The 18,120-nt window shown below is 42.6% G+C and overlaps 1 protein-coding gene across 1 annotated transcript in view; it reads left to right on the forward strand.

The window, feature by feature from the left end:
- Positions 1–18,120, forward strand: part of A2M (alpha-2-macroglobulin) — an 82,377-nt gene that overhangs the window by 43,990 nt on the left and 20,267 nt on the right. Inside the window, exons 25-31 of the mRNA XM_077258511.1 lie at positions 2,803–2,893; positions 4,152–4,308; positions 4,676–4,750; positions 10,700–10,862; positions 12,081–12,304; positions 12,820–13,035; positions 14,403–14,527. Coding sequence (XP_077114626.1) covers positions 2,803–2,893; positions 4,152–4,308; positions 4,676–4,750; positions 10,700–10,862; positions 12,081–12,304; positions 12,820–13,035; positions 14,403–14,527 — 1,051 coding nt within the window. The remainder of the gene's footprint in view (positions 1–2,802; positions 2,894–4,151; positions 4,309–4,675; positions 4,751–10,699; positions 10,863–12,080; positions 12,305–12,819; positions 13,036–14,402; positions 14,528–18,120) is intronic.

Below are 18,120 nucleotides of genomic sequence, written 5' to 3' on the forward strand. Positions count from 1 at the left end.
CTACCTACTTTTTACTGACTTACTAAAGCACTTTTTTTGGTTTTGTAACCTCATTGAGCTTTGAACTTCATAGCCAGGTGTATGCAATCATGAGAAAAGCTACTTAAAGTGGCCACTTGCAAGTTGTTCTCCTGTTTGAATCTCCTCCGAAGAGTGGCATCATGGGCTCCTCAAAACAACTGTCAAATGATCTGAAAACAAAGATTATTCAACATAGTTGTTCAGGGGAAGGATACAAAAAGCTGTCTCAGAGGTTTAACCTGTCAATTTCCACTGTGAGGAACATAATAAGGAAATGGAAGAACACAGGTACAGTTCTTGTTAAGGCCAGAAGTGGCAGGCCAAGAAAAACATCAGAAAGGCAGAGAAGAAGAATGGTGAGATCAGTCAAGGACAATCCTCAGGCCACCTCCAGAGATCTGCAGCATCAACTTGCTGCAGATGGTGTCACTGTGCATCAGTCAACTATACAACGCACTTTGCACAAGGAGAAGCTGTATGGGAGAGTGATGCGAAAGAAGCCGTTTCTGAAAGCACGCCACAAACAGAGTCGGCTTAGGTATGCAAAAGCACATTTGGAGAAGCCAATTTCTTTTTAGAAGAAGGTCCTGTGGACTGATGAAACCAAGATTGAGTTGTTTGGTCATACAAAAAGGCATTATGCATGGCGGCAAAAACACACAGTGCGTTGTATAGTTCACCGATGCACAGTGACACCATCTGCAGCAAGTTGATGCTGCAGCTCTCTGGAGGTGGTCTGAGGATTGTCCTTGACTGATCTCACCATTCTTCTTCTCTGCCTTTCTGATGTTTTTCTTGGCCTGCCACTTCTGGCCTTAACAAGAACTGTACCTGTGTTCTTCCATTTCCTTACTATGTTCCTCACAGTGGAAATTGACAGGTTAAATCTCTGAGACAGCTTTTTATATCCTTCCCCTGAACAACTATGTTGAATAATCTTTGTTTTCAGATCATTTGACAGTTGTTTTGAGGAGCCCATGATGCCACTCTTCAGAGGAGATTCAAACAGGAGAACAACTTGCAAGTGGCCACTTTAAGTAGCTTTTCTCATGATTGCATACACCTAGCTATGAAGTTCAAAGCTCAATGAGGTTACAGAACCAAAAAAAGTGCTTTAGTAAGTCAGTAAAAAGTAGGTAGGAGTATTTAAAACAAGAAAATGATAAGGGTGCCCATACTTATGCACCTGTCAAATTTTGTTTGAATGCAGATTGCACATTTTCTGTACAATAAACCTCATTTCAAGGCAGAAACATTACTGTGTCCAACAGTTATTAGATATATGAAACTGAAATAGCTGTTGCAAAAAAAACAATTTTTATAAAACATTAAGCTTAAGATTAATAGGGGTGCCCAAACTTTTTCATATGACTGTAATTCTTAAAGGGAATCTGTTGGCAGGTTTTTGCTATCTCATCTGAGAGCAGCATGATATAGGCAAGGAGACTCTGAATCCAACGATGTTTCACTTAGTTTACTGGGTGCAGCGGTTCTGACACAATCAGAGTTATTAGATTTAGCAATGCAGCAGAGCTGAGAAAGCTAACCCTGCCCACACCAGGCTCTGCAGGTACAAAGTCCTTAAACAGTGAACTGCTTATCACAGGAGGGGCGGAGTCGGACCAACAAGAACGTGCTGCTGTATTCCTTTTAAAGGGAACCTGTCACCCCCAAAATCGAAGGTGAGCTAAGCCCACCGGCATCAAGGGCTTATCTACAGCATTCTGGAATGCTGTAGATAAGCCCTCGATGTATCCTGAAAGATGAGAAAAAGAGGTTAGATTATACTCACCTGGGGGGCAGTCCGATCCGATGGGCGTCGCGGTCCGGTCCGGGGCCTCCCATCTTCATAGGATGACGTCCTCTTCTTGTCTTCACGCTCCGGCACATTACAGAATGCTGTAGATAAGCCCCTGATGCCGGTGGGCTTAGCTCACCTTCGATTTTGGGGCTGACATGTTCCCTTTAATGATAATCACCAGATGATAAAACCTTCATTGTAAGTAAACAACAGCACACAGCCTGACATGTGACACATCCGTGAAATCTGTATTTCAACCCCTACCTCATGTGTCCTCAGATTATATAGCAAAAACCTACTGAGAGATTCCCTTTAAGATCTGTGGGGGTCCCAGAGGTCAGACTCTCACTGATCATAAGGAGATGGCATATTGCAGCAGTGTACTATCACCTTATGAGATGGGAATAAACATTTAAAGAGTAACTAAACTATCATATTTATGTTATAATTTTGAAATTAATAAAACTTTGTCTATTTCATTATTAGGTGATTTGTCTTAGTTCTTGTAAAACAAATTGTATGTAAATGGCTTCCAAACTCCTGCTTTTCCTCAATCTGTTTGTCTTCCTTTAGCTGCACTGATATCATGTGGAGCACAGATGATGGCAGTGATGCGTCAGCCCCTGTTTCCTCATCTGAGTGATCTGCTGATCAGAACAGTTTCCTGAGCAGCTTATCCCCAGAGTTAGTGAGACAGGGGCTGAGCTGACCCATCACTGCCATCATTTGTGCTCCACATGATATCAATGCAGCTAAAAGCAGACTAATAGACTGGGGAAACACAGGGGTTTGGGAAACACTTAAATGCATTTTTTTTACAGTTATGAAGATGGCTTCCTTAATCAAGTGACTTGCACATTTCCATATTTTTCTGTGCTGCACAAAATTATAAAAAAAGGTTAATTTATTCTTTAAGTCTACCTTCCGCCTTTGCCTGTTTTATTTTTCTTCTAAAACTGAGATTGAATATTTTTATACAGGCTATCAGAAACAACTGGCTTATAAGCACAGTGATGGATCGTACAGTGCATTTGGACCAGGATACAGAAGAGGAAATTCAGGAAATACCTGGTAGGAATAAGAAGGATGGTTGGGGGGTTTACAGGGGTGTTAAAAATAAAGGGTCTCCCAATAAAAAGATTACTCACAAATTCTCCATCTTCTGGATTCCTAAACAACCAGCTGTAAGGGTGGTGTTCATTGTCATGCAACACTTCCCACTGAGATCAATGCACTGGCCATGTCATCCATGGACTTGGTGGGTTGTTCATCATGAAAGAGCTACTGTATATAATTTAAAAGGTTATTTAAATCTTTTGATGTCATCTCCTGTATATGGAATATGTGATAACTTGCGATGGATGGGGTTCCAGCTAGGCCAGAGGACGGAGCTCTGCAGTGCCGTGCCTGAATGGAGCCATGGTCAAGCATGCACACCACCACGGCTCCATTCATTCCTTATGGGGCCGCTGAGCTTTTACCGGCCGCAATGAATGGAGCAGTGGTCAGGCTTTCGACTGCCGATTGACAGTCATTTTGTATTTCTTCCATTTTCTTACTATTGCACCAACAGTTGTCTCCTTCTCTTTCAGCCTCTTACTTATGGTTTTGTAGCCCATTCCAGCTTTGTGCAGGTCTATGATCTTGACCCTGACATTCTTAGAAAGCTCTTTGGTCTTGCCCATGTTGTAGAGGTTAGAGTCTGACTAATTAATTGAGTCTGTGGATAGAAGTCTTTTCTAAAGGTGACAGCAGTCCTTAATGCAGGTAATGAGTTGATTAGGAGCGTCTAACAGATCTGTAGGAGCCAGAACTCTTAATGGTTTGTAGGGGATCAAATACTTATTTCTCTCTGCAAAATGCAAATACATTTATATAATTTATACAATGTGATTTTCTGGATTTTATTTTTTGATATTCTATCGCTCAATGTTAAAATTAACCTACCCTTAAAATTATAGACTGTTCATGTCTTTGTCAGTGAGCAAACTTACAAAATCAGCAAGGGATCAAATACTTATTTCCTCCACTGTATATCTTGACCTCTGATGTGCACTACATGAATTTTCTGTGCCACTTTCTTCTCCCAATACTCGAAGCCATAAGGATGCCAGTGATGCAGATGTTATGTAATGTTACTGCACGATGGAAAGCAAGTCCACTAAATATTGGCCCATTTAATAATATAAATAAGAAAATCTTAAGACGGGGTGCAGAGCCATCAGCATCGGCCATTTCTGTCATCCCGTGTGTTGCATTTACATCTTGTCTTTATGTTGCTCAGCTATGGTTGGCGTACACTCCATTCTTATCCAACGTCTGTTTGCAGGCTGACGGCCTTTGTCATGAAGTCATTTGCCAGAGCCCAACCTTACATTTTCATCGATCCTGCACACACGAGCGGTGCTCTTGAATGGCTTACTCGGCACCAGAAGGAAAATGGCTGCTTCCAAAATGTTGGTTATCTCTTTAACAATGCGATGAAGGTGAGCACAAGAAAAGGAAATGGGAGATAGAGAATTGTAGATGGGGTCCGAGTGAGTGTGTATATATACATATATATATATATATATATATATATATATATATAACCTCCAAGTATATATATATATATATATATATATATGTATATATATATATATATATATATATATATATATATATATATATATACATATATGTATATATATATATATATATATATATATATATATATATATATATATATAGATATATATATAAAAGCTCACACTACAACGCCAACATTTCCACGTCATCAGTCAAAACTATTATGTGCGCACTTTATGTAGGAGATCTGTGTTGATCTAAGTGTAATTTGCATTTTTCCTGTAGGGTGGAGTAAATGATGAAGTTACATTGGCTGCATATATTACCATAGCATTATTGGAATATCCATTATCTGCAAGGGTAAGTGCACAAGGTTTTCTTTCATCCATGGTGGCCTTTCTCAGGTATGTAAGGGGAAAAAACAATAAATGTACCTTTTTTATAAACAGACCACGGTCTTTAGTATAATATTCCAAAAAACAACTATTACCAAAGATACCTTTATTAGAAAATTATTAAAATTGTCATAGACAAACAACAAACCTTACAAACCTATAATTCATAAATTTAAAAACCAACACTTAGAACTATCGTTACCATATCCTACTTTGATGCACTTTCTTTATCTATTAGGGGTAATACCATATTCAATATTTTATATCCCCTTCCTACTTGGTGGCTGTTTGTACCCAAAATGCTAGTCGGCTCTACTACCCCCGGGACTACCACATAGCCCACATTTATATATATAGGGATTTGCCGCTATGAAATGTACAAACAGGGAAAGGATAATGCCTATTAAAAGAGCTGTGCACTAATGATACCCAATTGTCAAACCACCACAGATTTGTTATTCTATCTATGGTTATGTAACACAATAGTCTAGTAATACCAGATAATGCTTAGATACCCGCAATAACTGAAATGGGGGTGTAGTATGTTGCACGCCTACAAGCAGGGTATGATTATGGCCGTATGCTGCATCCCCACATAGCGGTCTCCCCCTCGGCCTCCTGAGGAACTGATATCGGGGCAGGGAAACGCGTTGAGGCAGAACATGTTCATCTGAACACCAGATAAGACTTATGCATTTTATCATTATGAACTGGGTGGCTTATGTATGTATAGGGTAGGGTACAATCAAAGGAGGAGTTGTCTGTTGGTGTAATAGAAAGTACATGAGTATGATATTGACCTGCACTTGATAGATGGTTTTGAACCAAAAGATGCTGCAGGGCTTTGTCTGGCCATTGATCAACTAGAGGGGGACTGGGCATGACCTTGTGCAGCTACCTGATTGATCATTGTGGCATCAACTAATAATTGTCTATGTGCATTAATTGTATGTTTCTTTAAACACTCCACATACCTACCTGTATCAGTAATTGTCCCTACATTATCCCATACCCCTATAGGATATCCCCTTCTCTAGGACCCAATATTCCAGTGTGGGTTGGCTTATGGGCCAAGTCTATTAAAATAGGGCTACTGAGGGTGAGCCGACGTGACCGGGGGCGCCATTTGCGTGTTTTATTCAGGGGTGCCAACCTCCGCATGCTAGGCAGGGATAGGGGCAGTAGGGACTGATAAGGTTAGTCTTTAGTACCCTTACAACATACTACACCCCCATTTCAGTTATTGCGGGTATCTAAGCATTATCTGGTATTACTAGACTATTGTGTTACATAACCATAGATAGAATAACAAATCTGTGGTGGTTTGACAATTGGGTATCATTAGTGCACAGCTCTTTTAATAGGCATTATCCTTTCCCTGTTTGTACATTTCATAGCGGCAAATCCCTATATATATAAATGTGGGCTATGTGGTAGTCCCGGGGGTAGTAGAGCCGACTAGCATTTTGGGTACAAACAGCCACCAAGTAGGAAGGGGATATAAAATATTGAATATGGTATTACCCCTAATAGATAAAGAAAGTGCATCAAAGTAGGATATGGTAACGATAGTTCTAAGTGTTGGTTTTTAAATTTATGAATTATAGGTTTGTAAGGTTTGTTGTTTGTCTATGACAATTTTAATAATTTTCTAATAAAGGTATCTTTGGTAATAGTTGTTTTTTGGAATATTATGTTTTGATCACTACACCAACCCATTTGTTATTAGTATTTTCAATCACGGTCTTTAGTACCCTGCTCAAAAAAATAAAGGGAACACTAAAATACCGCATCCTAAATATCACTGAATGAAATATTCCAGTTACACATCTTTATTCATTACAGAGTGGAATGCGTTGAGAACAATAAAATATAAAAATGATCAATGTAAATTAAAATTAATATTCCATGGAGGTCTGGTTTTGGAATGATAGTCAAAATCAAAGTGGAAAATCAAATCACAGACTGATCCAACTTTAGTGGAAATGCCTCAAGTCAAGGAAATGATGCTCAGTAGTGTGTGTGGCCTCCACGTGCCTGTATGATCTCCCTACAACGCCTGGGCATACTCCTGATGAGATGGCGGATATTCTTGAGGGATCTCCTCCCAGACCTGAATAAAAGCATCAATCATCTCCTGGTCATTCTGTGGTGCAGCGTGGCGGTGGTGGATGGAACGAGACATGATGTTTCAGATGTGCTCGATTGAATTCAGGTTTGGGAACTGGCCAGGCCAGTCCATAGCATCAGTGCCTTCATCATGGGTTTATTTAGTAACAAAACCCGCACTTGGTTTCTCCCTGACCACCCGGTTATTCCTATTTCTCATGGTCAACCTAAGACCCACAAGGAAATTATTCCTCCACCACTTCGTTCCATAATTTCCAGCATAGGGTCCCTCAATGATAACTTAAGTTTATTGGTCAATGAACACCTTCATCCTTTAGTGACTAGAATCCCAGGCTATCTTAAAAATACTTTCTCAGTTTTACGGGTTTTTGAGCAATTTCGATAGGAAGACCCTTTTACATTTCAAACATGTGATGTTATTAATTTATACTCTACCATTCCCCATCATTTACCAATCAAAGCTATTCAACACCATTTGGACAGATACGGTAACTAACTATTCATCTAATCTTAGATATTTCATCATCAAATCTCTTTCATATCTCCTGAATCATAATTTTTTCATCTCTGATTCCCAATTCTATTTGCAAATACTAGGCACCCCTATGGGTACGAGATTCTCCCCATCCCTTGCCATTCTGTATATGGCATGGTGGGAAGAACTCTACATTTTCACTGAGGCTAATTCTTTTTCCAGTGCAGTCAATTGGTTTGGGAGGTACGTGGATGATTTATTGCTTGTATCGAAGGCTGCTCCATCAGTTGTGAAGAGGTTTCAGAATTATTGTAATCCTTAAATTGGATATCAAATGCCCAAAAAGTATAAATTTCAGAAATGATTTATTTTATACATATTAATATGTTTTTTGTTTCTGCACTAAGGCTTGTGACGTTGGCGTGGCACACTCCTCGTTCATATTAATGCAATTACTATTGCTGGCTATGATTAGTTTAATGTTTCTATATATGATCACATTTTTTTGCCGTTGTTGTATCCTATGATTAAGGGCGCTTTTACCGCATCAGAAACACATCAGGTGTTCTTATTCTTTTATCTATGGCTTGATATGCCCAATAAAAGTTTTTGATTTTACTCACGGATTCCAGAGTGCCAGATGAAATCCCTTGTTTGTCTACTACTGCGGCTGCGCTTACCAGCGGGACCGGCACCCACCTGCAACTTATTGGACTCAGAACCAGAAACATTTGGTGGAGCAGCTTAGTATACATTTTTTTGCAAAAAAAACGTATCAACTAAATACCCTGTTTTCTTTACATCTTTTGACTAGCACTTGCTGATTACTGTGATTTTTTTACAACAGAGTATTTTTGACCTCGCTGTGCTCTTTTGTGTCTTCAACTTATTGGACTTAGCCTCATTTGGACAGATGTACTGCTACTTTGCAAGCTCCCTGACCCTCTCTCCTGCAGGGGTCAGTGCACCTACATATGGTCTCACAATGGGTCTTTAGATCTCATCCCGGTACCTAATGGCAGTCAGGCTACCTCTGGCGAGCACATGGAGGACTGTGCGGCCCCCAAAAGAAATGCCTCCCCACACCATTACAGACCCACTGCCAAACTGGTCATGCTGGAGGATGTCACAGGCAGCAGAACCTTCTCCATGGTGTCTCCAGACTCTGTCATGTCTGTCACATGTGCTTAGTATGAACTTGCTCTCATCAGTGAAGAGCACAGGGCATCAATGTCGAATCTGCCAATCTTATTGTCTCTGGCGAATGCCAATCACCGTGCACAGTGTTGGGCTGTAAGTGCAACACCCACTTATGGACGTCAGGCCTTCATATCACCCTCATGGAGTCTGTTTCTGACAGTTTGAGCAGACTCATGGATGTTAGTGGCCCCTGGATGTCATTTTGCAACGATCTAGCACTGCTCCTCCTTGCACAAAAGAGGAGGTAGCGGTCCTGCTGCTGGTTGTTGCCCTCCTACAGCCCCCTACATGTCTCATGGTGTACTGGCCTGACTCCTGGTATCTGCTCCATGCTCTGGACACTGTGCTGACAGACACACCTAATGTCACGGGGATACAAGGAGGACGAGAGCTAATAACCCGGGCCCCTGCAATTTCCCTCAGACTAGGGAAACCCTGTCTGACCCTCTACCTGAAGTTTACACTGAAGGTGTGCATGTTCAGGCCTCCACCCTCACCCAGACTCCTGATTCAGCCCTAGACTGAACACCACCGCCCACCACCCAGTGAATGCAATAGACCAATACCCACAGTTATAACAAACAAGGATAAAGGAAAATATACACCACGCCGCAGTCAATCAGGAATACACTATAAAGGTGCAGGGCAAAATAAATACTAATATAGGAAGGAGTAAATAAGACAAAGGAAAATACACCACCAGCAACGATTCTCCAACAACCAGCTCTGCACTCCGGACCGAGATAACTACGGATAAGACAGAAGCTATAATCAGCGACGCCCAAAGATCAGGAGAACCATTTAAAGGAAATGGGCATGGCCCAGCCTCCAATCCGAGGATCAGATAAATTAACCCCGGAGAAGCCAGACGAAAACTAGCCGACGCCAATGAGCAAACAGTGGTCAAACGCGGAATTACCGCTGTCTGTCAGACGACCTGGTCTGAACAGTGTCCGACATGACACCTACCTTTCTTGCTACAGCTCGCATTGATGTGCCATCCTGGATGAGCTGCACTACCTGAGCAACTTCTCGGTTGTAGACACCGCCTTATGCTACTGTACAGTACCTCTAGGTATGAGAGCAATGACAAAATGTAAAAGTGACCAAAACAACAGCCAAAAAAGATGAGAACAGAGAAATGGTCTGTGGTCACTCCCTGCAGAAAAACTCCTTTTATATGTGTTGTCTTCCTAATTGCCATTCTACCTGCTGTCTAAATTCTGTAGAGGGGAGGAGCTAGAGGAACTCACAGACATTCTAGGGAGGAGCTAGAGGAACTCACAGACATTCTAGGGAGGAGCTAGAGGAACACGGACATTCTGCTGCAAGTTGTCAAACAGCAGTTACAATTCTCCATAGAACTTTATGATCACCAACCGTCATCTCCCATCTCATTAAAGTGAAAGTCTGTATTCACTGAAGACAGATTTTACCTGTGATTTGAGAATGTTGAGAATGTTGAGAATGAAATTTCAGTCCAAGAGGAGAAAAGAAGCTGCAGATTTCGATGTAGGTTTTCTACTGTGGTTGCCTTGTGAATGTAGCCTAAACCCTTGAATTATCATAGCTCTATTATTTGGGAGGGATAGAGAGGGTTTTTACTGAGTAACTAAACTGGAGGTATGAATGTTTAGCCTGTATGTGGAGCTGCGCTGATTATGTCCTCCATCATTGGAGTTTACTAAAGATATTAATAGACACTGCTCATAAAAAACAAAGGGAACACTTAAACAACACAATGTAACTCCAAGTCAATCATACTTCCGTGAAATCGACCTGTCCAGTAATGAAGTGACACCAATTGTGAATCAATGGAAATTTTAAAGCACCAAGTGTCATCTCGTATCTCAGAAATGGGAAAGTGTATATGCACTGAATACAGATTTTACCTTTGACTTGAGAATGAAAGATCAGTCCAGGAGGAGAGAGAAGCAGATTTCTCTGATAAGATTTATTACAAAGTTGCTTATTTTCATGTGTGTTATTGATTTCTGAAATAATAGTTTTCAGTGACATTTGAAATCCATAAACTGGGAAGGGTAAATGATGGGGACCAGGAATTATTGGTATATACAGATCGTGTAAATCAAATGATTCTCTCCGCAGAACATTGTAGTCCGAAATGCGTTATTCTGCCTGGAGAGCGCAATGAATGGTGAAAACAACATATATACACAAGCATTAATGGCTTATGCCTTTACTCTCGCTGGAAAAATGGAGCTTCGTTCTCGTCTCCTTCAATCCCTGGAAGAAAAGGCCATTAGGAAAGGTGCGTGATTGTAGTATGTAAAGAAACTGTGTTTGATGGAGCAGGTTGTACAGACTTGTAAGGGTGGGTCTATAGATGCCGGTAGGACAGTTGTTCCTCTCGACCTCCAAACGTGTATGTCTTCCTGACGGGGAGAGGGCAAAGTTTTGGCATGTGGAAATTTTAAGGGTTATCCCATATCCTGAGGATGAAGGATTTCTTACAGATCGCTGGGATCACTAGAAAGAATGGACAAGTGAGTTATCCTTCATTCTAACTTACCATCTTGGGAATTGCCCAATACTTTTTTTTTTCCTTGCAACAAACCATGGGTGAACATCATGGTCACATTAGATCATCAGCTGGTCCCACCAAAATCATCTGGTTTGGCCAACAAGTCTAATGTGTAAGCTATTTACCCAATTGCTTCTATGGGAGAATGCCTTTGTAATAGAGCCATATGGTGCCACATAGAGTGCCGCCACGTGCCGCCATGCATGCTTTGTGCTTACGACTCTGCTGTGTGCATGAACTCTTAGGATATGTTCATACTGCATTTTTTTTTTGTCACTCAAAAACCTTTTCTGTAAATGTTTTTGTGAGCTTTTTATTTTATTAGCAATTTTAAAAGGTTATTTTGCTGGAGATTTTTTTTTTTAAATCCATTAGGCTATGAATCACCCAGTCAAAAAGACGTCTTAGATTTTTTTTTCTTTGCTTTCCCATTGACTTCTATTTTAAAGTTTGGAGTGACTTCATAGCAGAAAATACCCGTAGAGTGCTCCCGCTCACTTCTTTTAACCACTTACCGTTTTTGGGAACTAGAAGCGCGTAAAGGCTTGAAAGACTGAACATGTGAAAAGGAAATTATGGAAGTCTTTAGAAAGAGTATTTGAGTTTTATGAGTGATTTTTCAGCTGTTTTTTTGGTGCAATAACAAAAAAAAACACTCTTGAAAAAACGCAGTGTGAACAAACCCTTAAAGGGGAGTTCCAATTTCTTTTAACTTCCGATACGTTATAGATAGAGAGTAGCTCTGTAAGGGCGTCAGGTTTATTTGTGAGCTGGTCTGGTCCAAGCTCCTATCTTCTCTAATAGCAATAATGACATCTCTCTCTAATTAAGAGATAAAGTGATTTGATATAAAGAAGCCCTGGGGTGTGATCTGTGGGCCAAAATCTAGCACTATCCAGGATAGGTATTAGCGATACATTATATGTTGTATCCCTCATATTCCAGATGATACAGTCCATTGGCATCGCCCAGAATTATCAGATAATTTGGGAGAACGGAGAGCCCCTCATAGAAGAGCCGCCTCTATCGAGGTAGAAATGACCTCCTACGTGCTGCTGTCCATGCTGTCCAAACCCGATGTCACGGCCGAAGACCTGACCGCCGCCACTAAAGTTGTCACCTGGCTCATGGAACAACAGAACCCCACTGGAGGGTTTTCATCTACCCAGGTAGACATCACAACTATGATCACCACCTTGTGCTCAAATGAAATTACATCCTATCCCAGTCCTTTCAAAAGTCACACAGTATTAAAGGGGTTGTCCAGGATTTGAAAAACTTTTCCCAAAACAGCACCACCACTGTGTATGGGTTGTGTCAGGTATTGCAAGTCCAGCTCCATATAAGAGAATAGGACTGAGCGGCCATTCGGCAGGATTGACCAACGTTCTTTGTGCCGCTGAGTCAGGAGGTCTGTAGGAAATTATTCTAGTTGACTAGTATGGTTGTAATAAAATATATGTCCATCAAGTTCACCCGTGGGATGGGAAGGGATGAAGGGAATGGGATATGGGGACATCCATGATGCATCATCCAGTCCGTCAAAAAGAGCAAGTATTTCTCTCCTGATCCCAAGTGTCGAGCGGCTGAATGTTCATTAAAGTCTTACATTTAACCTTCAGTTTATCCGCACCATCAGACTCGGCTTTCAATATGTTTTGTGTTTTTGTTTTTTTTTGGCCAGGACACAGTCGTTGCTCTTCAGGCACTTTCTTTGTACGGTTATCATGCTGTCAGCCATGATGGTCCCAGAGTAGTCACTTTGAGCTTAGACAATGCTCAAGTTGCAAAATTCAACGTTGAAGACTCTAACCGCCTCCTCGTGCAGAAGGTTCCTTTATCCACTGTACCCGGAGAATATACCGCCACGGTCAGCGGATCCGGCTGTGTGTATTTACAGGTAAGAAGCTCCTGAGAACACAAAGGATCAGGGATGTTAAAATTCAACATGCCCAATTCTTATTTCCTCCCAATATGTGTCATCTTGGATTTGTCGGGACACCCTGACACACATTGTACGGTTGTCCGGTTCTGCCGAAAGTTGGCCAAGGTTCTTCTAATGTGTACAGGCACCTCTTGTTCAAATGAAAATATAGAAGTCCAAATTATAGGAAGGGTGAATGAGGCTTTTACTCTGGACTTCCAAAAGCCCTTCCTAAATATAGGACTTGGGAAAATATTTAAAGAACAGCTCCAAAATGATGTGGCAGAGCTCCTACAGACATTGATTACATGTGGCAGAATGTAAATTCTGCTGCCTGTACCGCTGGTTAAAATAATTATAGTGGTCAAGTATAAGTAGCACTAGCGATCCCAAGAGATCTGACAACACTTAGTTCCTGGTTGAAGGATCACACATGTTAAAATCCAACATGTCCAGCCCTGTTTATCTTAAAGGGTTAATATCCCCATCTTCATAAATGGGTATTGTTGGAAAAAACTTGAAAATACAAGCAATTTTGCAATTTACTTATTCAAATTTTCAACCGTTCTTTAGAAATGATCAGTTTTCTTTTGATTACAGCTTGTTACCTTGGAGACCGACCACCACTGTTAGAACAGGCAAAGTACTTACAAGCACTTTTCGATTGTGCCTGTAAGCACTGTTTTAATGCTGGGCAGGAGGGCTGTTACCTCCTAATCAGCGCAGAGCTTACAAGCAGAACAGCAGTGGTGGTCGGTCTCCTAGGTAACAAGCTGTAAACAAAAGTGTTAATATCTCAAGAAAGGCTGCAAATTTTAATAAGTAGTAAATTGCAAGAGTGGTTGTATCTACAAACAGTAGCCATCTATGAAGATGGAATTGACCCTTTAATAGAAGACATTACAGGGTAGTAGGACTGCTACTTATTCGTCTGGACCGATCTATCTAATGTGAAAGGCCAATTTGAGTCACCCTCACTTTATATGATACTGCTACTGAGAAGAAAGACCCCCAATACGCACCTAATTTGAACAACAAATCATACAGAGAAGATGTGAAAGCACGTACCCGGCTTTGTGCGATTCAATCAAATCTTAATTAATCTAACATGCCAACGTTTTGACCCAAACAGGGGTCTTCTTCAAGCAGGTACAGTTTTCTGCACCTTTCTTTACCCATATTCATTTTGGAGAATCTCTTTTTTTCGGCTACCTTGAGATCTTGTTGCTTGAGTAAAACAAAATGAGCCATCATCATGTCAGAATGTGTGGGAGCGCTGCGTCTTTCAGTCGGGGGTCTATATAATTGCATTATATTAATCAGATTCACGCTTTGTGTTTCAGACAAACCTGAAGTACAATGTGCCACATCCTGAGGGTGAAGCGCCATTTACCATTTCAGTATCTACCATGCCAGACGTCTGCAATGTCAAGTCTCTAAAATCTTTTGACATCCTGGTCAATGTCAGGTGAGATGTACGGACATGAAATGTATCAGGCATTATATATATATGTGTATATAGGATCTACAGTAATGTGGGCGTCAGTATCAAGGAAGAATAGTTTGGTTTAGAGATGAGTAAATAAATTAGCAGGATACTTGTCCAGGGAGAAGGTCAGAATTCTGTAGCGGGAGAAATGTGAACCGCCAACTTCCTGACGGCATCCACTTCTCCTCTTTTGATTAGCTGGCCTGACCTTGTGTGTCCATCACGCCACAGAAATGATGTCCTGCTAGGCAAGCTAATCAAAAGAGGAGCTGCGGCACATAGTAGGCGGGTAGTGCAAGGTCATGGAGTACTAACCTTCCCGATGGAGCAGATCTTGAGAAATGATTTGCTTATCTTTAGTTTGGACTGAATGGATCTCCACCAGTTGGGGATGATCACTGGTGTCAAATGCCATAGCATAGGTCTTCAATTTGCTAGAACTGTCATAAATATAGGCATGTCCCAGTCTAAAAGGAAGCAAGGTTTAGGTAAACCAAGCCCAAAAGTAGACATTTCTACTCGATTTAGGGCTTTCCTGGGGTGGGACCAAAACATCCCTATTTGGGTGTGGGGGGAATACATATTATTTTTTTGCTTTATAAATGCTCGTTATAACACCTGGCCACCCTGGATTTAGTGGTGATTAGTGTTGAGTGATACTTTCCGATATCGGAAAGTATCGGTATCGAAAAGTATCGGCCGATACCGTCACAGTATCGGAATCCAATCCGATACCGATACCCGATCCCAATGCAAGTCAATGGGACGAAAATATCGGAATTAAAATAAACCCTTTATACACTTGTAGGTTCATTCTACATGAAGGAAAACAACTAAGAATATTGTAGGATGTATTGGGGGACGTGGCGGAGATATTAAAGGGACAGAGGTTTAGCCCAATGTAATAGAATAGCAGGATTTTTTATTTTTTTTTATGAAGTTCGGCGTTAGAAAGAATTTGACTATGTTTTTTTTTTTTTTTTATGTCAGATATTGATGTTTCACTACTTCCACGCCCTTCACCTTCTTTTTTACTTCTCCCACGCTTTCTTCTTAATTATCCTCATCATCAGCTTCTTTGACATCAACTTCTTCACCTTATTCATCTTCTTCTTCATCTTCTACCTATTATTTTTTGGGTTACATTGTTCATATTCTTTTTATTTTACTATTATCTTCATCATATTCAACTTCTTCATCATATTCTTATTTGTGACAGGCATTCCCGTAGTTGTTATCTATAAAAGTTTGAAGATTACACCTTCCGTTCTGCCTGTCACAAAACAGTTACATTTGTCCGCGTTCAGTTTGGCCTGCAGCATCAGGCTTTATCCAGGGGCACCACGAGGAGGAACGGACTCACCCCCATACACTGCTTAGTCTTCTTCTGCTTATAATTTACATAATATTTTTTGCTCTGATATTTTGTGTTATGCTTAATGTCCTTCTGCTCTTTGTTCTGCAGCCTCTTGTTCTTCTGCTTCTCGGTCTTCCAGGTCGTCGTCGTCTCCAGGGTCGTCGTCTCCGGGGTCGTCGTCATCGGGGTGGTCTTCAGGGTCGTCGTCTCCGGGGTCGTCGTCATCGGGGTGGTCTTCGGGGTCATCGTCTCCAGGGTCGTCGTCATCACGGTGGTTGTCGTCTCTGGTGTCGTCGTCATCTTAGGGGTGGTCTTCTGGGTCATTGTGTTTAGTCTCTTGAACTTGGAAATGTAGCAGAAGGTACAAGAAGGCTGAGAAAATGCCGAGAACCAGCTGATGGAACTGGAACTCGGATGGCTACCCGAAGGTCCAAGAGCCAATGGAACTACCGAGGACCAGCTGACGTTACTGGAACCCGGTTACTAAGCAGGAGGTACCTGTGCTGAAAGCACTACCAAGGACCACCTGACGTTGGTGGAACTCGGATACCCAGAGGGAGGCACCTAAGCCAAAGGCTCTGCCCGGAACCAGCTGACGGTACTGGAACCAGGATGGGGAGCAGAAGGTACAAGAGCAAAAGACACTGCCGAGAACCAGCTGACGGTGCTGGAACCCGGATGGGTAGCCGAAGGTCCAAGAGCCAATGGAACTACCGAGGACCAGCTGACGTTACTGGAACCCGGTTACTAAGCAGGAGGTACCCGTGCCTGAAAGCACTACCAAGGACCACCTGACGTTGGTGGAACTCGGATACCAAAGGGAGGCACCTAAGCCAAAGGCTCTGCCCGGAACCAGCTGACGGTACTGGAACCAGGATGGGGAGCAGAAGGTACAAGAGCAAGTGTCTGCGTGGCTTTTGCAGGACACGATGCCGGCTGCACAGCAGGGGAACAGCTGGCGGTGCTGGACCCCACTGACACATTGGCGAGGTGTTTTTCTCTGTGCAGCTAGCACTTTCTCTGTGCAGCGTGTCATTACAAAGGAAAGTCACACCACCGGGACGGTTAAATGGTCACACAGAGGACACATTTCAGACGTGTTTTCAGTTCCACATGTGCGAGGAGAATACGTTTCTGAGCCACCTTGCACACATGCAGCATTACCGCTGTACAAGGTGGCTGGATAACGTAAAAACGCCTGGGGGAGGGGGGACAGGTTCCCTTCAATTTCAGTTCTTGTGTCTGCGTGGCTTTTGCAGGACACGTTGCCGGCTGCACAGCAGGGGAACAGCTGGCGGTGCTGGACCCCACTGACACATTGGCTGGTGTTTTTCTCTGTGCAGCTAGCACATCTGGGCCCCAACTGGCGGTGTGTTAGAGCCCAGGGACAGCAGGAGGAGGAGCAGGAGGAGGAGGAGCAGGGGGAGGGGAGTGTAGGCCGAAGCCTGCACTGGCGGCAGCTTTGGGTCTGTTGTGTCTGCGTGGCTTTTGCAGGACACGTTGCCGGCTACACAGCAGGGGAACAGCTGGCGGTGCTGGACCCCACTGACACATTGGCGAGGTGTTTGGCTCTGTGCAGCCAGCACTTCCGGACAGCAACTAGCGTTGTTGGAGCCCGGGCTCTGCAGGTGGAGCAGAGTGTAGGCCGAAGCCTAATTGAACCGATTTCAAAAGTCACCTTTAACCCCCCCTCAGGGGTTACAAAGTAGAAGAGCCACAGCTTATGCAGCAGCAGTGCTGCGCAAGTCAAAGGTTGCTCTTGTAATTTTTCTCCTTGCACACGCTGAATGGAACACGTATAACATTCAGCCCTTTATACAGTCAAACTGTGTAATGGAGGCGAGAGTTCCCTTTGTAATGAGACGCAGCACAGGTGTCAAGAATCCCACCTTGGTGCTGGGTGCAGCCTCCCGAGCGTTGTTATTTGCTGTACAGGAGTCTGCGCTGTCGTGTTATCCCCTGGCCTAGCGCCGTTAGCGCTGCCCATCTTCTGGCATCATGTAATGTCGGCCGGTGCGGTTCGCGATGCCCATGAATCCCAGCCCCGCAGTGTCTTAACATTGTTAAAACACTGCGGGGCTGGGATTCAGGGCCTGGCGCAGCACATATGTTGGCCTCTCACACTCGGGTCCTTACACCCGCTTCAGACTGTGCGGCGTCATCTGATCCCTTATCGCATGCCACGGCCATGAAGCCGCACAGTCCGAAGAAGGCG

This window comes from Ranitomeya variabilis, chromosome 4 (genome assembly GCF_051348905.1).
Source record: "Ranitomeya variabilis isolate aRanVar5 chromosome 4, aRanVar5.hap1, whole genome shotgun sequence".
In the NCBI taxonomy this organism is placed as follows: Eukaryota; Metazoa; Chordata; class Amphibia; order Anura; family Dendrobatidae; genus Ranitomeya; species Ranitomeya variabilis.